Below are 27904 nucleotides of genomic sequence, written 5' to 3'. Positions count from 1 at the left end.
TGCTCATAACACCGCAGGGCCTTAGGGCTGCACACAGGCACAACTCATGTTTGTTCCAGAGTGAGAACTCTGCCACCTGAGCTCCAGTCTGCTGTCAGGTCTGCAGAACTTCTGTTGCACCATCACTGCTGCTGCTCAAGGAGGAGAATCAGACCAGCAGAGTTGAGGACCACAGGCCTTCATAACATGTAGTTTGGAAGGAATAACACAAACTACACTGGAGGCTCTTTTTCAGTTGATCATTTTTAAAAAAGTCATACGGATGAAAGACAAATGAGTTTATCTGCAGAGAAGCTCCCAGATGAATGAAGACCTCCTTACTGCGACTGCTGAAAGACACACGCACATACACACAAGGACACAAACACATGCACACACTCAAACAGGCGCACATGCACATTTGCAGACTCAAACACATGCATGTACTACGCATCCTTTCACACAAATACAATCACACACAGATATACGCATACAGCCCGTCAGTGTTGTCAGTCTGCCCTGCTGTTGTTCGGGAAACCGTGGATAACGGCGCGCTCCCTGTAATAAGGAGGCGTATTGAGGGGATGGGAGCTGACATGTGAACACAGCAGGGCCGATGGTGATTACAGTGCAGCCAGAGCTCTGTACAGGTGCTGATTATGCTGCCTATTACCCAGCAGCAGGACGGCAGAGCTCAGCGGAGCCGAGGGGCGAGACACAGCGGCACTTCAGCTGTGTCCCAAAACTCTGCACACCGATCTGACTGAGCGTTAACCAACACTGCATTTGAAACACCGTTTACCTCAAACTAAACCGAGCGTGATCCTATTTAACTATTATCTAACCAGACAAAGACACATTAAGATCAAGATCTCAGATTCAGAGGCGACCTAGCAAGAGGTCAACAGTGTCAACAGGTAAACAGAAGAGAAAAGACAATAATCGTTCACATTAAACAAAAGAATTGTATGCAGACGTTTTTTAAATTACATTTATTTAAGGTTACATTAGATCTAAACAAAACCACAAACTAATTACAGTAAATACTCCTTTTTAGATGAAGAAAACCGAAAAAATTAAGAAATCAGAAGTTTCTGAAGGTGGTTGGATATTATTCTAAACTCCCCATTAAAGCTCATCTGAGCAGTTTGTTCTTTTCTTTTCTTTTTTTTTTACAAATTGAGTACAGCAGGTACCAGCAAACACTGACAGGTGACAGTAAATCACCCGTCACCACACTTTGCGGTGTTGAATCTTTTTGGACAAAAATCAGAGTGCAGCTCAAAAAGAATTGTTCAGCATCTGCCATCAGCTGACCCGCGTCCTGAAACACACACCAGCCTGACTCTTAAGTCTTCCACTTGAAGGATTCTGTCAAACTGAAGGGATCATCAGATTCATTTCTCTTCTCGCGTTTTGTCCCTTACGGGCTCACGGGGCTGCTGGAGCCTATCCCGGCCACTTACAAGCAAAGGCACAGGACACCCTGGACAGGTCGTAAGTCTGTCGCAGGGCCACATATCACACACCCATGGAAAATTTAGAGTTGCCAATTGGAGCATGTTTTTGGACGGTGGGAGGAAGCCAGAGACCCCGGAGAGAACCCACGCATGCACGGGGAGAACATGCAAACTCCACACAGAAAGGTCCCCCATTGATGTTGTGGTTCAGGTCCTCCAGCCAGGACTTGAACCAGGCGTCTTCTTTCTGTGTGAGGCAAGAGCGCTAACCACTGTGCCACCATGCAGCCCAGATCATCAGATTCTCCACATGAAAAACAGATTTTCTTCGAACGAACCCTTTAAGCCATTCCACATGCCGTGCCACACAGATCAGTAATTCTCCACCTCAGTTCTGCCTCCTGCTGACAGGTGGTGTCCTGCCGGGTCCGAGTCCCACTCTGAATGGACAGAGCAGCAAAGACCAGCAGTCTGTCTGCTGCAAAGAAACACTAAAACCCATTCAAGACAGACACATATGACCAATCAGAACTATTGACTGTATATGAGGACTGGAGTGAGTGAGTGTGACATCACTTATGGGTTAATTCCAGCTCAAACCAAATGAATTCATTTTTTCGAGATAGGGACACCGCAATGTTGGACCGTCAGAACGCAGGGATTGGTCGGAGTCGGTCTGAGTCTATGAAGGGACTGTCATGCCTTCCCTGCAGGAACCCCCCCAAACAGGAGCCCACCATTGTCTCCTGTGACGCGGCCCAGGTCCCACTCATAAAACAAACACGGCTCATGACTGCAGAGCCATGTGGCGCAGAAGAGAAAGAAAAGCTTCATGTTGAGTCTGTCACCTCCTTCTATGCAGAGAAAACAGACAGACAGGTCATTCATTTCTCTGCAACCATGACCAGCTGAGCACCGTTTTAGTTGCTGTGCAGAAAAGCAGACACTAACAACTCTCACTCAGCTAAGCGCTTCACAAACGCGTCTGCTTCTGCTCACAGCAGTGGTCTGTTCATCACTCCTCTACGGTGGCCCTGAAGTGCAATTTGAAAAGGGAAAAGAGAATTCAAAAATGACATCAAAACATTCTCTTTTAAAAACAAAAGTAATTACCAAAAATCAAAATAAAATGTCAAAAAAATGAAACACAATAAAGAAACAGGAAGAAATGGGTACAATGGGACATCGCCGATTGGATGATGGTGTTTGTCCATCATTTCATCCGAAAGTTATTTGGCATGAAGCGATAATGGATTTGCTCCGTACTGATCATAAAACGTTTATTATCTGCAGACACTGAAGACGCATTTGAAAAAGGTCAATGTGTCATCATCCAATCAGTGATGTCCTATAGTACCAACCTTTTACGTTTCCTTAATGTGCTCTGTTATTATAAAATTTCATTTTGACTTCTGGAAATTTATTTTCCGAAACATTTATTGCTTTTGGAATTGTGTTTTGGTTTCAGTAATTTTGATTTGATTTCCAAAATAAAACTTAAGTATTTCATTATTTGTTTCGCTTTTTTAAATTGTTGTGATCTTTAAAATGTCGAGTGATTTGTTGGTGTTGATGTGCACTTCAGGGCCACCGTACTCCACGCTTCCTCCCTTCTCCTCGCCCTCTGGGCTCATCTGCTCTGCCGACAGCTCTGCCCGCACCTCCAATCAGCGGCAGGCGAGCTTATGTATCCGCCCCCGATGAGCGCAGGAGGCAGTTTCATCACCGAGTCTGCGTTCAGGCTATCATCTGAAGAAGAGCCGAGCTGCCTGTGATCTGTCCCGGTCAATTACTGCCACAGCGAGGCTAATTATGAGCATCAGCGGCTTTTACACACTCTCTGCAGGAGTGAACATTAACTAGCTGGAGCGAGTCGCAGCCCTCTGCCACACTGGGAAACGGAGGCAAGTGCGAACACAACTCATGGTGACAACAGGCAGAAATGAACAGCAGTGGGCTTAGCTCAAACAGACACACAGAAAAGTGATGCTTTCAAATGCGCCTTTTCTCAGTCTGTGAGCTTCAGCTTCCTCATCCCAGCTGACGGCAGATGGCTTTGCTGCTTTCACAGGTTGTGAATACTAGAAGTGTTTCCCAGAGTCATTGTTGCCTTTCTTTGTCGGTTCATTCACGCCTGACCTCTGGAGGAAAGGAAGCACTCTCCTCCAGAGAACTGCTCCTGACAGGGAATCAAACGCCACACCTCAGATGTGATTCTGCCTTACAACGCCAGTGGAACAGCTTTCACTCTATTTATTTAGTTTCTACAACCACGGTGGGGGTTGTGACAATCACACACGCACAGGATGAAACTGTGGTGCAGAGGGTCGACCTCTGACCAAAGTTTCTCTCTCAGGTTTGGTTCTAAGCTCGTGTGCTAAAGTTTCCTTGGGCAAGACACTGAACCCCACTTTGCTCCAGTGGTTTTAGGTTGGCAACAGTGTTCAGCAGTGGAGTGTGTGAATGTGTGTGCACATGTGTGACTGTGAAGCACTTTGGGCCTTAGAGGAAGGGGTTTAAATAAATAACTGTCTTGTTTGGTTAAGATTTTTTTACAGTAATTTAAACTAAACAAACATGTACCTTTTAATAGTAGAATTAAGGTTTTTTTAAATAAAGAAATGGAAAAGGTTTTGGAGCTGCACTTTGTGTGATGGTTAACACTGTTCCCTCACAGGGAGAGGGTCCTGGTTCAAACCCCAGCTGGTCCCTTTCTGTAGAGTTTGAATGCTCTCCTCACAGGTAAATGTGTGGGTTCCTGAGCAGTGGGTGGGGCATCACCCAAGTGGACAGAGGGAAACTGAGAAATATGACGACTTTCAGCTTATTTTACATGGGTTTATTTCAAACTGATGCAAAAACGTAAAAAATAAATCAACCATAAAACAGCAAATGTCCTCCTAAACGAGACAGAAAGGATTTTAAGTTGCAGCTCACTGAACCACAATCAAGGTTCAACACTTTTGTAAATCTCAGAGGATAAAACAGATGAAGTGTGTCATGCGTGAATGAAATAAAGAGAGAGAGTGTGTATGAACGGAGAGGCCCCAGACGTGCAGCTCCAACAGCTCTCCGCAGGATGACCCACCTCCGATCAGTGTGGAGATTTGTCACTTTTTCTGAGACGGCGGTGAAAACACGGCTGCCTCTGGTCTGCCTGTGTTGGTGGTTTCAGTTCTTAATGTGCAGGTTTCATGTGCTCCATGTCTTTGTGAGTCTGCAGCGCTGACAGTGGGAGCTGTCAGTCTCAAGTGTTTATCAGTTCAGCCTCGTCACAGATGGACGGGTCGATGCGATGCGGCGGCCCGGTCTGCCCCCCCATGCTCTCATAGGACATTCTGAGATTGCATTAGCCTGCAGAGGCAATTCATCGAAGACAGGAAACTTGTCTTTTAACTTTTCAAGTTTTCCGTGTGCAGAGGAAGATTTCCAACCTGGAGTGAAGATACCTCGACACAGAAGAAGCGTTTCAGAAGACAGGGAGAAGCTGGAGATGGCCCTGAGATGGACCCGGCGACCAGCCCCCCAATGCTGAAACGATTCAGCACAGACCCCTGCTTCATCTGCATTAGAGTTTCTGCTACACCCATGATTCTAGTGTTCATGGTTTAACAACAAAACAACTGCCCCATAATTGGAGCAGATCCTTAATAGCAGTAATTTATTTGCGCTCACACCAGCTGCTTCAACACTGAACCTGTGAGCAGCAGGCGAAAGCGTCTGAGTCACTGCTTTTTGTTCAGCCTCACGTCTGTGGAAGTGGGCAGAGGCAGCAGAGTTGTCAGGATTGAGAAAAAAAAGCGTCAGAGGGAGGTCTGAATCGTGACTGTCTAGAGGCTGGCAGACCGCTGTCGCTTTGAATCAAAGACAGAAAGTGGAGCATTGCACTTTAGTTTCATGTGGCGACTAAGACAAGCGGTCCTGGAAGCTGACAATGTTCAAACAGGTTTAAAGCCATTGCTGTTGTGTCAAAACAGCCACAGATGACAAACTTTAACAGGAACCAGGAAGAAGCTGCAGCATGAAGTTTTTCCTGGAGTAAAAAAGGGACTTCACTTCCTTGAAGCTACCTTTTTCCTGATAATATGCAGCGACTTTCCAAGTAGAAAGACTCATGTTACTGCAGTATCCTAATGAGCATGATGCAGACTTCCTGCGTCAAGACATGACCCCCATTCCAAAGACGGGAAGAGTTTCCTGTCCAACGGGAGGATATCAAGAGACAAACTTGGAGCAGAAAGAACTGCTGTCACGTAAGTGTGGGGGAAGTTTAAAAAAAACTGTAATGCGACACACACATACACACATGCGCCTGTTTGTTCCAGTAATTGTTTGTTTACTTGGAGAGCTTTTGTGCAGGAAATGGCTTCTCCTGGTCCTGTTTCTGTCCTCTGTTCTCATTTCTTTCTCATCAGAGAAAGAAATCAGATGCTCCAAATTAGATCTAATGGGACAAAACCAACAAAGCAGGATGCTACAAAATAACTGAATACAACCTTTTTTTGATCAATTCAATTCTTTTTTCTTCATAATCTTCTGACTGTTACGTTTGAATCTAACCCAAGAGATCATCAGTTTCAGTCCGGAGCCTCATCAAGCAGGTGATTTGATACTCAGGGATTAGCCTGAGATTCTCTGATGTCTGTGAAGCAGATGGAAAAACTCCACCTCTCTCATCTTCGTTCTGATCCAAGCCACATTTAAATAAGAAAATAGCAAACAAGCCTTATGCTTTTTACAAAACTGCTTTTAGTGTTTTATCATCTGTGCCAGCATGAAAGCTGCTGTGAAAGCGAGGTCATTCTTCTTGAATGACCTCCTATGGAAGTCTAATAAATGCTGCGTTAAGAATACAGTGGCAGAAATGCTAGCAGAACAGCATTAAGGAGTCACTGACAAAGCTGTGGTAAACATCTGATTCTAAGCCTTAGTCACAACTGCCCTTACACATTGATACGGGCGAAAAACGGGCACACCTGTGTGGGACACGCAGGTGACTCACAGAAAATGTTAAGGTTGTAGACCGCTCTGTGAACCTGTAGAGCAGAATGGTTCATTCACATTTTTTCTACACGCATGCCGTGGGCGACAGGTCACAGTGAACACTTAAACTTCATTCAAAGGTAAGTAAGGGCGAAGTAGGTTTGACATAGCCATGTTGCATAGAATTTTCATTTTTGAAACCCCCTAAACTTTGTGCACAGAGCAAGGAGCCCATTAGTGCTATTCTAGTGAAAGTGTGCGCACATTTGTCCAGCCTGACTAGTAAAAATGAGGAAATAGTACAGAGTGTAGTTTGTGTGGACATCATACAGGCATCCTACACACATTTCCGTATTACCTGCACACCCATGTGCAGTGCCAGTACTCGCACCTTACTAATGACTAGAGTGTGACGTAAGGTCATTGTACGACCGCATCACTTTCACATCCTAAGTGTGTGTAACTTACATTAACCTTATGTATTCTTCTTGACACATTTACCACACACACGTCAATTGTACATTTCACTTTCATGACATCCCTTAAGAAGGCCGTACGAGCCTCAAGGGAACTACAAAAAACAGAAGATGCCCCCCTCTCTTCAACCCTCCACGGTCATGGACAACCCAAAAACCTGTACAGGTCAACCCTACGTACAGGTACATGTGACTGACACCTAAGGACCATTTCAAACAGGATGTCGTTGTGTCCTTGGGCAAGACACTCCACCCTCCTTGGCTCCAGTGTGGCTCCACTGGTGTGTGAATGTGCATGCATGTTCCCGGTGATGGTCAGAGGGGCCGTAGGCGCGAACTGGCAGCCACGCCTCTGTCAGTCTGCCCCAGGGCGGCTGTGGCTACAACCGTAGCTTACCATCACCAAGTATGAATGAGGAGTGAATGAATAATGGACACAATGTAAGCGCTTTGAGTGTCTTGAAAAGCACAGATAAATCTAATCCATTATTATTATTATTATTATTTCATCTGCTTTGTTTGGCAAACTGAGAACTTTTTCTGCATTTTGACTGGTTTTAAAAGTTAGAAACAGGAGCTAGGAACACTTCTTCTGTCAGGGGCCCTTCCTACTGGTCAGTTTAGGTCAAACCTTTGTGAAAAGACAGCAAAACAAACCTTTACTGATTCCAATATCAGTAAAGGAATAACAGAAAAAAAAAATCTTAAGAAAGATCAGAACTCTATGTTAAAGACAAGACAGTTGCATGTTACCAAACAGCATCCTTCAACGCTTCACCTATAGGAGTTCAATTAAAATCAAGCTGTCTGTGTTGACACTAGGATAGGTCTATAATAGAATGAATGATGAATGAATGAATGAATCTTTGATATTGGATTGGGCACATTTGAATCCACTAACCTGTACAATCTCCAGCATTTCAGCTTTACTGATGTAGCCATTCCCGTCCAGGTCGTACATACTGAAGGCCCATTTCAGCTTCTGCTCCAGCTTCCCACGTGATGTCACGCTCAGCGCAATGATAAACTCCCTGAAATCTATTGTCCCGTCGCCGTTGGCATCAAAAGTGCGAAAGACGTGTTCAGCAAACTTTGAAGCGTCTCCGTAGGGAAAGAAGTTTCCGTAGATCTTTTTGAACTCCTCCATGGAGAGGTTCCCGCTGGGGCAGTCCCTCAGGAAGCCCTTGTACCACTCCTGGATCTCATGCTCGGTGAAGTCGGTGCTCTCCAGCAGGTCTTGCATCACCTCAGGTCGGAGCTTGCTGTTCTGCTTCCCCATGTTGATCTGTCTTGTCAACCACTTTACCTAAACCTGCAGAGAAGAAAGAGGTTCGTGAAAGAAACGGTAGAGGGTGTTCACCTATGGAGCACCTTTCCACATAAAGTGCACACAGCCTCGTTCACGTGTACATTCATGAACCCCACAAAACACCAGGTAGGCCATTGGGAGAGACACGGAATTCAGTCTCTTGCCTAAGGACACTTTGATACACGTGGGGAAACTGAACCTGCAAAACCTGAAGCAAATCCTAAAACCCAATTTTTAAAACCCTGCCTTACAGCCAGAACAAGCCTGTCCTCTGAAATTGTTTTTATTGCTTTTAGTTGTGTCTTCATGTTGCAGCCTTTCCTCGGAGTATCGTGGTTCACCTTTTGCAATCTCGCTGTTTTGCAGATTTCTTTCAGTGTATGCCATTTTTTCACAGTGCACTCTGTTCTGAGTTCTGACTGGCTGTAGACCTTGCTAATTAACTTCATCTGTGTGGCATCTCCTGTACAGAATGAATTCAGTTTGCCAGATAAGTCTTTGATTGAAATCAGATCCTTGTTTTCTTTCTATACTGTAATCCTGGACTCGTTTTTCAATGAAGGTTCAAACTGAGAGTTTAAACAAGAGATAAAGTGTGAAAATGTTCACGTCTGTCTGAGAAAAGTGTATAAAGTGAATAATGAGGGCTTTTACAACCTTAAAACATCTGTAATCCTACTGTGTGGGTTTCACTTATCGTGGGTTATTTTAAAAACGTAACCCCCATGATAAACGATGGAAGAGTTTAGCCTTATTCAATTCATTTTTATTTGAGTTTTTTCAAAGAATCATGTTATTTGTTGTTTCCATTATCAAATAGATACAAAAGATATATCAAGTCCAAGCTATATAGATCCACAGCACACTCAAACCTCTGTGTGAATCAGCAAATCAACACGTAGCTTGTGATTCATTAAGTATCTTTGCTTGCCTAAAAAGTAAAACTGAGAGCAGCTTAACCATCCCAGGGTTTAAAACGACTCCCTTTCAAAACTAATGAAACTTTCCATGGAAAAAGAGCTGTTGACTTTGAGCACACACAGAGCCATATGCCCAGCATGGCTTTTATTACTCAGTAAAATCTCCTTGCGCACACTAAACGAGCCTCAGACGCTTGGGAAGGAAACCTGCTTTGGTCAAATGACCTGTGAAATGACGTGTCTGATCAAAACTCCAGATTCATCCCCACCTGACAGACGATGTGCTGCAACTCCTCCTAGAATCACCTAATCATGTTTGTAATGCTCAGCTTTATGAGCAGATAAACCTTTATAATCCTCCCTGCAGTGTTTGCACTCAATTGAAACGTTAAATGAGGAATAAAACACAGAAACAGTCGCAGTGATGACTCATTATCTTCAAGCATTTCAGCTGGAAAGAAGGGACATAGTATTCTGACAATAAAGCACCAGTGCTCATAAAGGTATCTGTTTGCTCAATGTCTGTTATGAAGTCTTAAAGCTGAAAAACGACAGCATTACCTGTAGATTACAGCAGGAGGAAGAAATAAGAGCTTTTACTGATGAAAAGCAAAATGATAAGAGAGCAGTGAAAATAGACAGCAGTAACCAAAAGTGTCTTATTCATATTTGTTACCCAACAGGAAGTGACCAATCTTGTGGAGAGTGTATTCTCATCCTGACAGAGTTTGCGTCTGTGACAGAAGGGTGTGAATGTCCTTAAAAAGTTGAATTGGAGGGAGGGTGAAAGGACCAGTGTGGTTCCTGCAAGCGGATGTGACTGGAGCTCAGTGTTCCCCCAGCAGAAAAGAAATGTAGTTGTGTGTGGGGGCTGCACAGTCACTGGCACCCTCCCCTCACAGTGAGAAGCCCCTGGGAGCTTCCTGTGTGGAGTTTTCATGTTCTGCCCACAGTCCAAAAACCTGCTTCAAAGGTTAATTCGTGACTCGAAATTGTTCAAGTGCAGGCGAAAGATGGCCAAACCTGTACTGGATACGCAGGTGGCCCACAGGAAATATCAAAGTTGTTGACCGCCTTGGTGAGTCCGATGAAGGAAAATGTTCATGCATATTTGTTCTACAGGCAGGCCACGAGCGACAGGCTGTGCAAGGACTTTTAGAAAACACAAGGGTAAGTATGGGTGAAACAGAAAAGATGCAGGGACGCTGTACAAATTTCTCATTTCTTGAACCCCCCCTGACCCCCCTCAAGGAGCCTGCTAGTGCTGTTCAATGATAAGTGCACACCCCTTGTGGGCAGCCTGTCAATTATAAATAATGAAATTAGATGATCAGTGTAGCTTGTGTGAATGCACAGGTGTCCTATGTGCCCTTACATATCACCTGTTCACCCCATGTGTGCCACACTTGCACGCGGTCACGGTATGACAGTGTACCTTCACAATACACTTTTTTTTTTTTTTTTTTTTTTTTTTTTAACTTGTCCTGTCCAACAGCTAGGCAAACAGATGAGAGCTGAGGGCCTCTTGTGTTGGACATATTTTATTTTAACAAGAGGGGTTATTCATCTTCAGACAAACCAAAGGTATGTCTGAATAAACCCCTTTTGTAATTGAGGCCAAAATTTATTAATTTCAATCATGTTTGAAAATCTTTGGTGTTGGACCGGACGGAAAAGGAAAGAGGGGAAGAAGAGAGAGGGACGTTAGAGAGAGGGGGGGGGGGTAGGAGGGTGATAATAGGAGGGGAAGCAGCATAGAGCAGACAGGTTTACTGGTTGTTTATCGTTACGGTACGGTTCAAATGTAGTACAAAAAGGGCGGGGCCTGTTCACACACACTCAAATATTATCAACACACCTGCTAGCCGCAAAAATGTCCACATGTCAACATGCACACAAAACAGATAGTGTTCACGAACGCATACCTATGCCTTTAAACCAACTAGTGTGAAATCTTTCATTCATTCAATCATGCAAACTATTAGTGCAAAGGTGAGCTAACACCTGTGCTAAGGTGAGTGTATATGTTCTTCTAAAATGGATGGTGGAATGTGAAAAGAAGGAGGAGGAGCGCCCAGCCACCCCCACACCCATACCCCCGCCGCAGCAGCAGCGGCAGCCGGAATTCCCCCAACGCCACACGGGAACAGGCAGGGAACAACCGCCCCCCGGGCGACCAAGACCGCCACCCAGGCCAGGGCCAGCCGGACCGCCGCGAGGCCCCCAGAGCCAGAGAGCAGGGAGGCGCAGAGGGAAAGAGAGCGCCGCCCCAGCCCAGCCAGGAAAGCAGCCCCCCGCCGCGCCGGAAGAGCCCAACGCAGGGCCCCACCGGAGAGGGACGCCCACAGCCCCAGACGAGCACCCCACCACCACCCAGGAGTTCCGGGCATCCCCCCGCCCCGACCCCAGGTACGAGCCAGGACCCCCCAAGGGAGACCCGCTCCGCACTCCAGGCAGCCACCCACCCGGCCCACGGTTGGTCCAGGTAGGAGCAAGGCAGGGGCCCGCCGCCCCCGCCCAGGAGGGGGGAACCCCGGGGAAAAAAGGGCGGCCCACAAGGGATGTTATAAATATGGCCCGACCAGGCTCGGCCATGTTGGAAGTTTGGCGGGGCCCAGCGCCCAGGGGCAAGGACCAGGACCCACCCCCCAGGGACACGAACACCCCCGGCTCAGGTGTAATATGAACCCCCCCACCGTGCGGAGAGAGCACCGCCGGGCCCAGGGAGCCAGCACCCAAGGGACACGGCCGCCATCGCCAAGGGGCCCGCACCCCCCACCAGGGAAGGGGTAGGGGACAGATGGACCCAGGTCCCACCTTCCTTGTAAAATGTGTGTGCGTGTATGGGTGTTTGAGAGGGTGTTTGTGTGCATGTGTGTGTGTTTATGTTTGAATGTATATATTGAAGGGGGAGGGGTGTGTGTACTAAGGGGGGTGCAGTTAAAATTGGCGAGTAGGGCACTAAGGGGACATCTCCTGATTACTCACAGTGATGTCCCCTCACCCTCCACACCAAGGGGCCCTAAATGTCATTTCACAATACACTTTTCACGTGCACAACAACAGCACGTTGAATTTTTATGACAGCCCTTAAGGTGACAGCGGGAGCCAAAATGGAACTGCAAGTCACACCTGTACCCCCCTTGAGATGTGGCCGCTCCTCTGACCGACCCTCCATGGGCCTGGACAACCCAAAAACCTGCAGCACTCATATAGTTCAGCCCCCCTACAGATGCATGTGACTAAAGCACGAGGAACAACATAGCAAAGCTTCTGGAAAAGCATGGTGGAAAGGCCTCCGATGCAGGAATAACTTTGCAGATCTTTATGTTTATTTATGGGATAAGATGGAGCAACATGGTGCCAGTTTACAAGCAGATGGTTTGCTCAACAACAGAAGCTGTTCTTTGGTCTCACACGGGGACACTGAATGCTGTGAGAAACATTTGTAGGATTTTCCTTCTTATGGTCAGTATTTTGGAAAAACAACATCACAGAATACAATTGTTTTCAATAAACTCCTCTCTGCTAACAGATAATGACAAGTATTTTATATTGTTTATATGGTTGCTGTGAAGAAGAGGCAACACCAGCACAACGCTCCCTCTGTTTTCTACCAGTCCAGCAGGTCGACACATTCAAACCTTTCACAGCCGTGGATTTACTGGACCTTTTAAGGCTCATTTTAGCATGTTCATGTTATGTTTCATACCATTCCAGACCAAAAGCAATGAAGGATTTTCCAACTTCAAAGGACTTCTGTCAGGTTTCTTATGTCTGGGTCTAATGCTGGTTTCTCAAACTAACTTGGAAGCTATTGAAAGAAACCTAATAAATCTCTTTGACTGTTTTTGAAATATACCAGAATGTATTGACAAATCAGATGATGTGGGGCACAAAACATCAAACCCTCTGTGGATGGAAAGCATGAAGTGCAACCCTGAGCGGTTGCTGTGGGCGGGGAAGCAGACGAACTGACACGTATGAACAAACTGGATTTAAAACCGAACAGGAAACCGCATAATGAGTTCTTTTCAAATAAAAAACAAGAAATTGGGATAAAACGAGAGCACAAAAGACTGAGAGTGCGGATGTCAAGTCTGTGGGTGTCATGAATTAAGAGAAATTCTTTCATACTCAACAGCAGCTGCTTCATTAACCACAGCCATTTGGTTATTCATCACCAACTATTCCGTATTCATGCTGTGCAATTACATCCGTTTTCTAAGCTGACCTGTGACACTTTAGATTGTAGAAAAGGTTGTGCTAATTCCTTCTGAGTCAGTCATGAAAGCGTCGGAGCAGATGCTTCCTTTGCTACTGAAAGCTGCTCTAAGACACATCAGTCCAGCAGATCGTTAATTCAAATGCTGTTTTTTTTTCATGTTTTGTTTGTGTATGGGGAGTGCACTTAAGCAGCAGGTTGAATGTTTGGTATTCAATCGCTCCACACGCCAGCAACGCTGCAGACACTTTGTTTTATGGATGAAGCAGGTTGAAGTAAATAATGAGACTTCTGTCAGATGTAAGGCTGTGCTGCTGTTATCACATTTATGTAACAGGAGAGGTGCACGGACAGAATCGCAGCCTGTTCAGGCTTGTGTGGCATGTGAAGCTTAATGACATCAGGTGGGAGACAGGGTACACCCTGAACACTAGCATTTCTTTCTGTTAGTAACTTACATGCATCTTTTCTCTGTTCAGACATTTTTTCTGTTGTTCAAACTTCCTAACAAATGCAGCCATTCATAAATTTACCATCATTCTTCTGCCTTGCTCCAATTTGCAGTACCCCTCCACCTTTATTTCAGCCTACACATGACCAGCTTTTTTTTATGAAGCAATTTCCCTACTGTTACCATGGTAACCCTTTGCAGAATGGTACAGAATGGGTTCTCACATATCTGTCTAACTAACAGAACAATTCGTGACTGTGCGGTGCATGCAGGTGTATGAGAGCTGTGTGGGTGCAGGAAATCGAGGTGAGCAGAAAGCAGCCATTTGTGATTCACAGCAAACAAACAACAGTTCAGAGGGATAATGAGAACAAATCCTGAAGCAAAACAGGTTTCATAATCATTGTTTTGTTGCATTGGAACCCAACTTCTGTTGCAATGTTCTTCACATGATTCACATGAGTTGATAGTTACTTAGGGTCATTAAAATAATCTCAATGTCTTGTAGATACAGACTGTTGATTCTATTTTCATCCAGGCCAAAATATGACCATGTCTAAAAAAAGGTAAGAGAACAATAGATTTGGGTAAAAATCCCCTGTTTTGAATACATGAGAAGTGATAGTGGGGAGAACTGATTCTCCTTCAAAAGAGGAAACCAACAGCAGAAAAGACTTGTGAGCAGCCATCTGCATGGGTTGGTTGCAAGTGATAAATAAGACAAGAATAAATGCCAAGACAAACAAGCGACTGCAAAATCCATCCATCCATCTTCAGAACCCACAATGACTTTTTCAGGATCACGGGGCTGCTGGAGCCTATCCAGCTACTGTTGGGTGAAGCCGGGGACACCCTTGAACAGGTCGGCAGTCTGCTGCAGGGCCACACACTTACATGACAATCTAGCAATAATTTATAGAGTCACCAAATTACCTATGAAGGACGTTTTTTGGAATGAGGGGGGAAAATCCAAACATGCAAACCCCACACACAAAGGACCCAGCTGGGATTTAAATCAGTGTCGTCTGCCTGTGAGGCAAGTGAGCACTTCACCACTGTGCAACTAACTACTGCAAAATGTTATATGTAAATAAAAGTGGAGAACAAAAGAGCAAAGTACGGAGAGCTGTACAAGAACAGCTAGTCCTACTACTAGTCATAGCAGCAGTTAAAGCCTTAAGGCCGGTTTGTACTTCACAGCGATCAGCTATGGTATCAATCGTATCCACTATTGCACGGTGAACTGCGATGAACTTCTTAGTGGCGTTGATATTTTGATATTTTTCAAGCAACGCAATTGTCTCCGGGGTTTAGTTTGACGTGAAGGACATCTTGATTATACACTTGCCATGATGAGGCAGAGGAGGAAGTGGTGTGTTCGTCCACTAAGCAGAAGCAGGCAATACAGAGGCAAAAATAAATAAAATAAATAATAATTAAAAAAAATAATTGATTTGTTGAGTGCTGCAAGATACAGGATATGAGATCTCTTGTTGTCGGCTCTGTGTGTGTGAAGTTAGGTATTTCCTAACTTCTTCGATTAAGTTTTCATCAGCAGCAGTTTTAAAAAGACATTTGTCTGGACAGAGTTTGCTCCATGATCGCGTCCTCTAATCACTCAAAATTAAAACATACAGGTTAAAGGATGCGGTTTGCACACAATTGTACCATGGGCGTAAAATTCAAGTGGCGGATGATGTCATCAGCGGGTCACATCTTTGACCAATATAACCAGAGCGATTACAAATCGCTTTGAAGTATAAACTGGCCCTAAATCACATACATTCGTGGGTGGTTGACCTGTATGGATGCTGTGGGTTTTGGGATCGTCCGGGCCTGTGGAAGGTCATAGAGAGGAGCAGCTGCATCTTAAGGGAAGTGCAGGTGTGTCCTGAAGTTACTTTGAGGCTCCTATGGCCACCTTAAGGGACGTCATGAAAATGGAATGTACCATTGTTGCCTGTGTGGTAAGTGTACTATGCATAAGGTAAATGTATGTTGCCTCACCAATTGGTCAACCCGTATTCGGTTGAATGTGACCAAAGCTTTAGCTGCTGTCCTAAAGTGAAATGATCAGTTGAAAAAAACAGAAAGTTAACCTTTTGAAGACATTAGAAAAAACTGTATCTTTAGCCATATTTTTAACACTATAGTGTGATCTTTTGGGGCTACTTGTGCATTTTTGACCTGCTAAAGCTGTGTGAACTGTGGGATTCCTTTGTTTTAGCAATTCCCTTTGATATAAGTTGTCTCTAATTTTATATTGTGCTTTGAAAAAAATCAGTTCTAGCAGCCATAATTTAAACATGTGTTGTTCTAAATTAACTGCAAGGTTTCACATAGAACTGGATGCAGAAAATCATGTTCAAAAGAACTACCACAGGCTAATCTGAATTTAGTGAAAGAGCATGATAAATCAACCAGGCTTCTATATCTGGCTTTTTCTGTGTTTATTAGCACAATAATGACATTTTCCATGTAATACTAATAAAGTATGGGACCAAGCAAGCCTGAAGACCATCTATCAAGTCCAGTAAACAACCAGAAAATGAATGAAAGTGATGAGGACTGTTTTAAATTTATAAGTCCTCAGTGCCATGATGTGGTCTGCAGCCAGACTGAAACCCTGCAAACACATTTACATTCAGTCGTTTGGCTCTTTTATGCAAAACAACTTTAAGATAAAGTACAAAACTTTGTGACACGTGATGCAGTCTAATTTAAAATTGTAAAAAATGTTTTAGCTGTAGGAATCACCTGAAGCAGCTTTTAAAAAAGATATTTTATATTTGGCCACAAACTTGGTTATGGAAGGGGTCAATGTTTAGCATTTTTCTGACTATTGCAAGCATGGAAAATCATTGTCTGTTTCAATGATTCAATTTCTGTTTGTGCAGTGAGTCATATACATACTTTATTAATCTATTGCCAACTATAGATTACATCTGTTCAGAACAACCATGTTTTATACAGGTTATAAAACAGTTTGTACATCAGCTGCTGAGTCAAAGACAGACAAATTCCGTTGGAGAAAATGTATAAACCAACAGCTGCTGACAGTGTGTAGATTATATGATATGAAACTGAGTTTCCACTCTGTGAGAAGCAGAAAAAAATGTTTTCAATAGCAAGGAATTAATTTCACAATAAAAAAAACAAAATGCAGGAAAACATTTTCCTTCACATCTGCAATTTCAATCATGCAATTAATTTATTATGCTGTGAAAGACAACAGTTTTCTGTATCATTTAATTTAAGTAAGGGATAATGGCTGCAGAGGTGTCAATTATCAGAAATTGGCGGACGATACGGAAGCCTAAACCGGCCGATGCTAAGCGGACGACAGTCGCTTTTGTGAAGTCCGTTCAGTAACTGCTAATGGCTGGCTAAGTGTGCAGTATCATAAATTAACACACGCCGTGGAAGCCCGATGCGGAGGACGGTTCAGGCTTCCACGGCGTGTGTTAATTTATGATAATGGACACTTTGAATTATCCGGATTATACCATCCATGGTCACTTACAAAATAAATAAATATTCAATCTGTTTTTTGTACTTTATTCCTCTAGTGGTTTAAATAGCTTTTTCATAAAGAGTGGACTATTTCATACGTGGTGCAGCACGTTGTCATGGTAACGGCTGAGCCCTCTCTAACCTTGACAGCAGCAGCAAATGAAAGCTGCAGGTTTGCTCATTAACCCATCGTGACGATGGGTTAAATAAAGCATCAGTTCAGAAAGAAAGTTCGCCTCTTACCGCTTGTCATTGTCCAAACTTTGAAGAAAAGGTTTGTTTTTAAGAAGCCAGCGCAGTGATATAGAACATTTAAGCTAACCGGAACTTCTTTTTTAGATGTACATTATCACTTTTTAATTCACACCCAGCATATAATATAATATAATATAATATAATATAATATAATATAATATAATATAATATAATATAATATAATATAATATAATATAATATAATATAATATAATATAATATAATATAATATAATATAATATAATATAATATAATATAAATGTGTCTTATATTACAGAAATTTCAAAAATAGCTAACCTAAAAAAACATTCAGAGCATCCATCTGAGAAAAGACTCATCACTTTAAAAATAGCTTTAGCTAAGTTTTTGTAGTTAAAATTGTAAGTAAAATGAAGATAAAGGGTAAATACCTTTAGTTCCAAATAAAGAATCACAATTTCCTCAATATTGCTCCCGTTAAGCAGCTGCCACGACAAATCAAATCTGAAGTTACTGCTGAGTGATCGCAACCATACAGGCAGGCTATGGCTTCCTTTGCTCCTGATAACAGCATCAGTATTTGAAGTCATTTTCTTAGTCCTTCAGGTAGTGGAATCAGATTCTCAGGCCCAACTTATTATCAGTTGAACTGTTTTCATCCCTCTTGCCTAATAGAGTTGGATCTTTTCACACTCCCTTAAGATGTGAGGCGCTCTGCAGCCACACAACCACACTTCCTCCAACAGACCCTCCTCTCAGCCTTTCAGCCTGTGAACATTTGATCTTTGGAATAATAAAAATGTGTGATGTTTCTCTTTCATGCACTGGCCTCACATGTGAACCTGAACTTCTGCATATGTTTGATCGTCTGTCATCAGTTACTGTAACTCCTGCTTCCGTTTCACATCTTGCTTCGACAAATAGTTCAGAGAGGTTTATGTCTGCTAGCAAAAAAAATGAAATATCTACATCTTGAGTGCTTCCTTTGCAGGAGTCACTGAAGATTTTATTTAGGTAGGTCTGTGCATTCCTTAATGGCTTTGATTTTTCTGCCAACATTGTGTCTCAACTGCAAATATCTGAGAAGCAAAGAAAATAGGGGCCTTACCTAATCCTTTCATTATCTCAACTGGGCTACTTTAAAGTCATCCTCAAAATGGTATTTCCCCTTCATTAGTTTCTCTTTATAGTGTGCCCACCAGTAAAAAACATGCATACAGTCATCCATCAATCTCCTTTTCCTGCTTTGTCCTGCACAGGGTCATGAGGTCTATATCAGGCTGAAGGCGGGGTTCAGCCTGGAAACCTTATGTTTGTTTTTCTTTCTAATAAAGGTAAACTCTTGACTGTTTCTCTAGTCGTGTAGGTCTGTTTCCAGTCCAGTCAAAAGGTGATGCACAGTTTTTTTTGTTTGAAAAGTCAAAGGTCTTGCTTTTCTAGTCAAACTATGTTTCTACAAAATGTGTTATTAAAAGAGTAAAGACTGCAGCTGTGCTGGTGCCGAAGCAGGGTCTAGACCCTCTGAGATCTTCCTAAATCCTGTCACAGGGTATTGATTCATCCTGTGCAGAGCAAATCTCTGTTTGGCTCTTGGATAAAGAAAACAGAAAATGGATCCAATCAATTGGGTATTAAACCAAACAGTAAATTTATGGAGAAGAGTTTTCAGATTAACCAACAAATAATGGGCACTACAGTGAGGGATGTGGACGTTGAACCAGATAACATTTGTTTTTCATGTGAAGTGGAAATACAAATAAAAAGGATAGAAACAAATACAATTTTGAACTCCACTTTAAATTTTTCTGAGGGTTAAGCCTAATTTGATGTTTCTCAAGTTGAGTCTGCAGAACAATGTTCAAGATTGGACCAAGCTGATGAGATAGAGCACATGCTGAAGATGCAGATGATGACACATGCTGCTGCCTGAGTACTGTACTAGGCTTTCACTACTAGATTGTGGGCAGCACCGTTGGTGCAGAGCAACTACGCCCCCTCCACCCATCACCTATCTGTTTACACACTCTACCGCTAGCTTACAGCCCCACGCACCCCCAACCTAACATTAACGACAAAAATGATGAGCAATCTTGGAGCTTTCCAGCCGTACAGTTTAGACCCAGATTCCAGCTCAGATGAGGAAAACAAAGAGATTCATGGATCTTTTTGTCTGCAAGTGGATGCATCAGGGCAATTTTAAAAAGATCCTCTGGTTTGATTCATGTTTTTATTTCTCCCCTCTTGAACTAATATGGGTCACAGAGGCACAAAAGTAGCGGCAGAAAGATCTTTTTGCAGCGGGAGACTGAATGATCTCATGAAACCAAACATGGAGACATGGAGCTTTCCCTTTATACAGTCAATAATGAAAGAATGGTACAAGCCATTGAGAGAGAACCATTCGAACATGTGAATCTGCGAACATAATTTTGCATTTGTTCACTTTTAGTCTCATCTTTATAGTTTTCACTCCTGGTTTGTCAGGTTTTGATTAAGCTGGACCCAAATGCAGACTGGAATAATAGCAGTTTATTGAAAAGAGGATGGTGATCTTCAGGAGAGCCAACTGGCAGTAGATCCAGAGATCTACTTTAGATGGTGAAGAGGGAATGAATCCAGAACGAGACAGACAAGGGTTGACAGCTTTGCTTAAGGAGCAGGACTTAGTTTAGCTTGGCTTGGCTTGGCTTCAACCAGCGGAGATCAGTGGTCTCTTCCATAGGGAAAAACCGACGAACCGACAATGGTCGGAGGGAGTGAAGGACTAATAAAGGCAGACTAATTAGATGCAGAATAGGTGCGAGAACCTTAGGCAGGTGTGCGAGGGCGACCTCGACACCTGACATGGTTCATCCGCGTTGAGCCCGAGAGAGACGGGACATTTTTTTAAAGAATTGCAAAATGAGAAGGAAAAGGCCTTCACAGACCGCATAGATGAAGTCTGCTGTCACTGGCTACCTAAAATCTGTCAAACACCGCAGACGTTCAATGTCAGACCCACATGCTTTTACTGAGGCATCTGCTTGGTCAGTTAACTTGAATAATTTGTGATAAAGAAAAGAAATCTTTAAAAAAATGGTTTAGAAAGAAAATGCTAAGAAGAAGGTATCAGAGCAAGACTCTGACAAATAAAATAACTGAGTAATAAATGTATATTTCTCAATAGAAGTCTTTGGGATTTTGGCTTCTTGAAACTGCAGACTACTTCCTATTTTTGAGCACGAGAAGGGGAGGGGTTGAGCTGTCCATTATGGGACCACCCAGCGTATTTTCTACATCACAAATATGATATTTTTCAAACTGCCTTTTTTTGGTCTGTTCCTGATTCATCAGGATTTGAATAAATAAATACTCAGATATGTTTTTTTTTACACTTCATTTTTTTTATGTGTCCTACATCAGCAGAAAAATGCCACAAGAACACGTTAAAAACAACAAAAAGACCATTTCATCAGAGTGGGTCTTTAAATACACACATTTATTAGTATTTTGCGTCCTTTTCTAGTGGGGGTTGTGTAAGTGCGGCCAAAGATGACTGTTTGTGGGAGTGGATGAGGCTGTGACTGCCAGTAAAAGCTGCTTCTCGAGTGTCTGACCCCGCTGTTTCCTGCCTGCTCATTTTGGAGGAAAGCTTGTTAACTTCAAATCAGCCCCAAGATACAGAGCATCCAAGGTCTTAGACTCCAATCATTAGTGCATGTCTGCTGGCTGCCCACAACTCTTGTTTCAGCCCTAATACATTTAAATGGCCTATGTAGCCTTATTTTAGGTTGCTATAGTAACAGATCCAATAAAAAAGAGCCACAAGTAGTTGCTATTGATTCAGGAGAAAAACTGTGAAGAAGTGAGAAGCATTGGATATTTCATAATATTTTTTCATCCCTGAATCCTCTTGATGAGCTGTTTTGTTGTTGTAAGACATGCTGCAGACAGAGGGTCTACAGCTGATCTCTGCTGGTTGACATTGATCTTACTACCATAAGCAGGTCCTCCAGGCAGTCACTTAAGTCACATGTAAGGGTGCTGCAGGTTTTTGGGGTTATGACCTGTGGAGGGTCGTAGAGAAGAGCAGCAGCATCTTAAGGAGGGTGCAGGTGTGTTCTGCAGTTCCCTTGAGACTCATACGGCTACCTTAGGGGATCTCATGACAATGGAACGTACCATTGTTGTGTGTGCAGTAAGTACACCTTGAAGTATTTGTAAAAATAATGTATGCGTGTTTTTAAGTGCTCACTGCGACCAGTCACTCGCGACATGTCCGTGAAAGAAATGTGCATGAACATTTTCGCTCTATGAGCTTACAGAGTGGTCTACGACTTTGATGTTTCGTGTGGGCCACCTGTGTGCCCTGTGTAGACAAGACCATGTTTCACCCACAGACAGCCCGTATCTACCTGTAAGGGCAGTTGTAACAAAGCCATTATTGTGACAACAACACTCATCAGACCAAGAGAACTTTTAACTGATTTCCCCAGCATACTGACCCGTAAATCTACATTACCTCTGAACCAATAACCCTAACAGGGGCCTTCAGACCTTAGGCACACATGTTTTTGCTTTTGGAAATTCCACCATAATTGCACTATTTTATCAAAAAAAAATCAGCCAATAATGCTTTTTTTTTTTAAGACTACTCAAGATATCGAAGGTCAGGCCCTTTTTTTAAGTTCAGCACCGTTTGGTGATGTGGACTGTCACTCACATAAGACCACAGTGCATCAGAAACAAATCCTCTAATAATATTGGCTAACTCTACCATCAATAGGACTTTTGTTACCTTTATTTTAACCAAAACAAGCCCTTTCTCCTCAGATCCATTTTTCCAGGTTAAGGCATTCTGGGAGACATTACAGGTCCTTACACCCCATAGAAGAGGGTTCATGGGCAGCTTCTGTCCATCAGGGCAACACACCAGGTCATGTATCCATGACCTCTTTAATGACTCTCTCTGATGAAGCAAGGAGGGGAGGGGCAAGGTGTAAGCAGCATAGGGGTGGGGCGTGATATTTACGCAGACAGACGGGGCGGGTTTTTTGCTCAAATTGGGCCTTTATTTTTGCCCAACCTGGCAAGATTTCAGACAGATAGACACGGTTCTTGCATGAACTCCGTAAGCAAATTCAAGCTCTTTACTGTACAGAAAAACTGTGCCAATAGTATTGAAAGTATCAAAAGTATTGATTTCATCACGCTAGTACCAATACTTCACCTTTTAGATCGGTATGCCCACCCCTACAACCAGTAACTACTATGCAACTTCTAACACGAACAAGACTTTTGACTTTTCAGTACAACAGTCTGAAAAGTTACTGCAAACCTTAAAATGTTGTCATTATTATATCGTAAAGATGCAGGCGGGCCCTTGTTGGTCAGGTGACTTATAAACCCTCAGCTGTACTGGGAATCTTCAAGTTAAGCTACATCCTCCTTTTGAGAAAAGCCAACATTTAGAACAGAGGACAACAACAGACCTGCAAAGCTTTGTTTCAGTTGGTGTAATTTAAACAGTGTTTGTGACCAAATACGATCTTTGCTGCAGACTAAGGTTGGGGGGAAATTAATTGGATATTTATCCAACTTAGGAGGACATTTTTAAGAGGTTTAAGTTGGATTTTATTGTCATTTTGACTGTTTGTGCCACAGCAACGACATGCTGCACCAAACTAGTTTTACAACTGTTGCTCTTCAAAGGTGACAAATCCAAATATTGACCTTCTCTGTAAAATTTTCTGCATGCATGCTCATAATGGCTCCTTACACGGCTGCAGAATGCGACCAAATGAGCTTCAATGCCTTATCTTTTCCTTATTTTTAAAGACTCAAACACAATCATGTTAAAAGCTCTGTGGATCAAGCAACATCTCTGGCCCTCTTTGTCCACAGAAATGACCCCCACATGCCCTTAAGATTGCGTCTAATTTGTTTTGCTCCCAGTCTGTGCTGCGCTGGTGGGAGCTCTGTCTGCTTGGCATTTGATCACTGGAGCAGCATAAGTGGTTGAATTATTAACTCCTGGTTCCCAACAGGGCAGACAGAATAGATGTCTGCCTCTCGTATTGCAGTTATTATGTTTCTGTAATCTGCTGCTAAAACTCCTTCTGCTGATCTCCAGCAAATCCCAAGGAGGCTGTCATCTGCTGAGCTCTAGGATCTACACTGATCTGCTCCAGAACGGAACTCTTATTTTTGTTGCACAACTCCAACAAAAACACGATTTTCTCACTTTTGCATAAAATAGCAATATAAAGAAAAGAAGCATTTTTAAAGAAGAAATGTTAAATGAACTGATTTTAGAGAAGGAAACTTTACATGACTTTCAAACTTCACACGTGGTGTCTACTGGATATGTGAATTTCCACAGAAAAATGACACGTGATCTTGGTAAATTCTGGCAGAAGTAGATCATAAACTAAATGCAAAATGTAAGAGCAGCTGCAAAAACTGCACAATCTTTACAATGACGAGCTGTAGAAGACGGAAAAATGATACCAAGTAGAAATCATGGAGAAATGAGCTATGATGTGGGATTTCAGAAGAGCTGCTTCTGCCTGGTAAACACCTCTGGGATGAACAAAAATAAGCTCAAGATGATTACCGTGGCAAAAGCAAAATATAGAGACAGGAAGTAACATCATGGAAAAAGAGAAATTGCACTGCAGGGGTCATGATGGAACCAATGTTCTGGAATTTGATGAAAAGTCAGAGTTCAAACTTAAAAATAAAGACATATAAACAACATGAATGAGTAACTTCCCGAGCTGGCCCAAGTTACAACAATATCATAAACATGGGCAACACATCAACTGACATGCCATTCATCAACTTTAACACACATCATAGGCTGAACTCTTATTCCTCATCTGTATTTGTATTTTGATTATTAAATGATTTTTAGCTAGAAATATTTTATCCTGCATGAATTTTCTCATTTTTAAGAATGCTAACTGAATCAAATATAAGTCTGAACTGAGCAGAGGAGCTGCAGAACAAAGACAAATGTCAATTTAAATGGAAGTCACAGCTGTCAATGACAAAATAGGTTCTTGAGCCTTAAAATCGAGATCTCTCTCCATCCATCCAACTTCAGAACACGCTTAATCCCTTTCAGGGTCACAAGGCTGCTAGAGCCTATCCCAGCTACTGTTGGGCAAAGGTAAGATCCACCACTAACAGGTCACAAGTCTGTCACACAGATACACAACAACACACACTGACATTTTAGAGTCACTGATTAACCTACGAAGCATTTTTTTGGACTGTGGGAGGAAACCAGAGTGTCTGGAAAAAAACCGAAGAGACCATCCATGAAGAGACCATCCAAACTCCTCACAGAAAAGGCTGTGTAATGAGTGTACATTTACTTTGTAATTATTTTCTAGACGTCTTTGATTTGCACATTTTTTCAGACAAGAGTTTCCAGTGATCTTCATTTAGTATTGTCTTAACCCAGCTTTGGTGGTGTAAATAAAAGCTCTTTTTGTAGCCCTGGTTAAAATTCAGACAGGATTTGAACCAGGACTTTCTTACAGTGAGGTGAGACTGCTAACCACTACGCCACTGTGCAGCTCCAACAGAAATCCCACAAAATGAAAATCAAATAACAGCAGGATAAATGTCACATGACAAAAAGAACCAAAGCTAAACGGTTAGACTTCAGGGTTGAAGCTCGTTCAGTGTAACTGACCAGAGACAAGTAATTACACCAAGTAAACACTGGGAGGCTTCTGCTGTAAACAAGTTATTTCACATGTACTACAATTTCTATTTCTTAGTTTCTATTGATATTCTATAGTTTTTATTGTCATTCATAATTTGTACTAAAGGACTAATATTTAGAAGAAGGGTCTCAAACTTAAATCAACAATGAGCCAATCATGTCATGTTATTGTAGGGCCAAATCACTGTATGTAACATAAAATAGAATCTATATTTCTTAAAGGTTACTCTTTTTCATCACTGTGAGCACAACATTTCTTTTCTTCTCATTCTTACAACTAATTAAAGCATTTTAGGAAGAAAATAGTCATTCTAATGAGACCAACAGCATTTTTACTTCAATTCCTAATAAGATGCAGACGCAATCTGTGATCTGTGACTTCATTCACAGCATTCAAAAAGGCAATAGTTAAGCTTGATGTGGCCGTCACACTGACCAGTGCTGTAGATGTTTTTCGTAGATAGTTTCCCCGATGTGCCTAATTTATCTTGTTTTAAGTGCAGCAGCATTGAAGAGGATCAAGATAGTTAACCACATTGTATTTAACAGCACAGTTTTACTGTCATTTTTTGTACTTCTGTCCATTTGCTGCAGCTGAAGGGGAGAGCGGACACTTGACATTTATCACAGCATAATAATAATATAATGTTTTATGGATGCATCAAGATTTTTCAGTGTTTTACCTCCAGCCTTTTCGTTACCACCAAGTATTACCAGTATTTCAGTGATACATATTCAGCCTTCCCCCAATAGATTTAAGACATTAGCATTAAAAGGCCAATACACCCCTAAAAGAAGTAAAACTTGAACCTGAACGATCATGAACCAAACTTTGAAATGATTTTAAAGAAAGATTTTTCTTTTGAATCTATAATCTAAATAAAACAGATGACTCACCTATTAATACAGTTCAGCTCTAAATGTGTGCTGCTTGTGGTGTCTGTGTTACAGGCGTCTGATGACCAGCTTCAGATGACGCCTCATGCCAGTCTGTGTGCGGTGTGCGCGGGCCTTCAGACGATGGTTACAACCTGCAGCACAAGAAAATACATTTCTCTATGAAAGGCAATAAGCTGACACATTCCTCCACTTCAAAAACTGTTCAGAAGTTTATGAGACTTGACGTCAACATCAGAGTCCACTAAGCAAATGGTTCTTTTGAAGCGGATGGTCCCCTGAGAGGCTAACGAAGCTCTGAAGGGCCCACTGTGAGGCGTGGGGCTTTGCTGGACACACAATACTACGACCCCCCAAGCGTCAACATCAAGGGCCGACAGTGCTCAGCATAAATGAATGCACCCCCTTCAAAAAGTACTAATTTAATCAGCAGCTCAATGAACAAAAGAAACATGTCCAACTTTCCACAAGTTTGAGTTTAATGAACACTACTTTAACTCCATTATCTGAAATTCAGTTTAATGATCTAACTTGTGACAGTAGCTTTAGAAGTGTGCCCTTTTTGTGGCTTGGTTTTAAGGAATTTCTTCCTCATTTGTGATCATTTTATTGTAAGGAACACATTTTAGTGACTATGACTAAAAGGTTTTTACATTGCTGTCTTGGAGAACAATTCTCTCTAAAAGGTGTTAGTAAATTGTTTTCCATTTAATATTACGAGTACATCTATAGTACATTCATACAAAGATATTCAGCTTTACAATAGAAAAGACAGGAAGTAAAAGTGGAACTAAAAAGCAAAACGCAAAAAATAAGAACATGTCAGACAAAGCTTTGTTAATCATGATTTTCTAATCTATATAAGCGCAGATAATTCCCATAAAGACAGATTATTCTAATTGTGCACTAATGACGTATACAAGTGACCAAGAGATTACATGAAAGGATTTTGGCTAAAATCCCTGTACTGAACAAACAGAAGGCAAAGCTGAGAGGAAAACGCCCTCTAAATGGAGGGAAAAACCTTAGGGGAAGAAAGCCTCAGCAGAACCATGACTCAAAAAGGACGGCCATCTGCTGTCCTTCATAAACAGCACCACAACACGTGAGGAAGAGAACTGAAGGAGGAAATTACAAAAGCAAAACCTAACCGTGATAAAGCAAAAACATGAATCTATACTTTATCACACGGTTGGAGAGTTGAGGTCAATTTCTCCGGCTACACCAACTGCCGTAATTAAACAAGAAATCCTTTAATTTGTGCCTGCATGAGTCAGTAAAGCTGATCAAAAGATGATGAATTGATGAACAAGTAAGAAAGTAACTGTGATCAATCAGGCAGGAAAAAATGATCTATCTTTACAAGGTTTTTGGATTCCAGCAGATTGCAGAGTCATTATCTACAAAAGACAAAACCTAGTAGTGAATCTTCCCAGAAGGCATCAGCTGACTAAAATGACCTTAAGATTTCAGTGATGACTCATCCAAGAGGTTAAAAAAGACCCCACAGCAACAACCAAAGGCCTGGAGGCCAATCTACCATTGGAAAGAAACTGGACATGCAAGGTTTGAATACGTCTTCAGGATTCTGAAGATTTTCTGGAGGGGGTGGGGGGACGGACTATAGACTAACAAGTCAAACATTTTGAAAAGTGCTTAAAAGAAATAATTTCGGAAGAAGAACATTTCACGGACAGTCAGTCAAATATATTAGTGGTGGCGTTTCAGTGTTTTTATGCTT

At 42.4% G+C, this 27904-nt stretch overlaps 1 protein-coding gene across 13 annotated transcripts in view; it reads right to left on the bottom strand.

Annotated features, from left to right (window-relative positions):
- ncalda (neurocalcin delta a) overlaps positions 1-27904 on the bottom strand; it is a 71887-nt gene that overhangs the window by 3062 nt on the left and 40921 nt on the right. For 11 of the 13 annotated variants that reach the window (XM_011484877.4, XM_078933826.1, XM_078933831.1 and 8 more), the window contains 2 exons: positions 26164-26297; positions 7800-8210 (listed from right to left, as the gene is read on the bottom strand). In XM_011484877.4, coding sequence (XP_011483179.1) covers positions 7800-8177 — 378 coding nt within the window. In that variant the 5' untranslated portion in view covers positions 8178-8210; positions 26164-26297. The remainder of the gene's footprint in view (positions 1-7799; positions 8211-26163; positions 26298-27904) is intronic. The other 2 variants (XM_078933832.1, XM_020709936.3) reach the window with 1 other exon arrangement.

Source organism: Oryzias latipes, chromosome 16 (assembly GCF_053564925.1).
Source record: "Oryzias latipes strain Hd-rR chromosome 16, Olatipes_Hd-rR_3.1".
NCBI classification, from domain to species: domain Eukaryota; kingdom Metazoa; phylum Chordata; class Actinopteri; order Beloniformes; family Adrianichthyidae; genus Oryzias; species Oryzias latipes.
The sequence above is the reverse complement of the archived record's forward strand: the minus strand, read 5'-3'. Positions and strand labels throughout refer to the sequence as shown.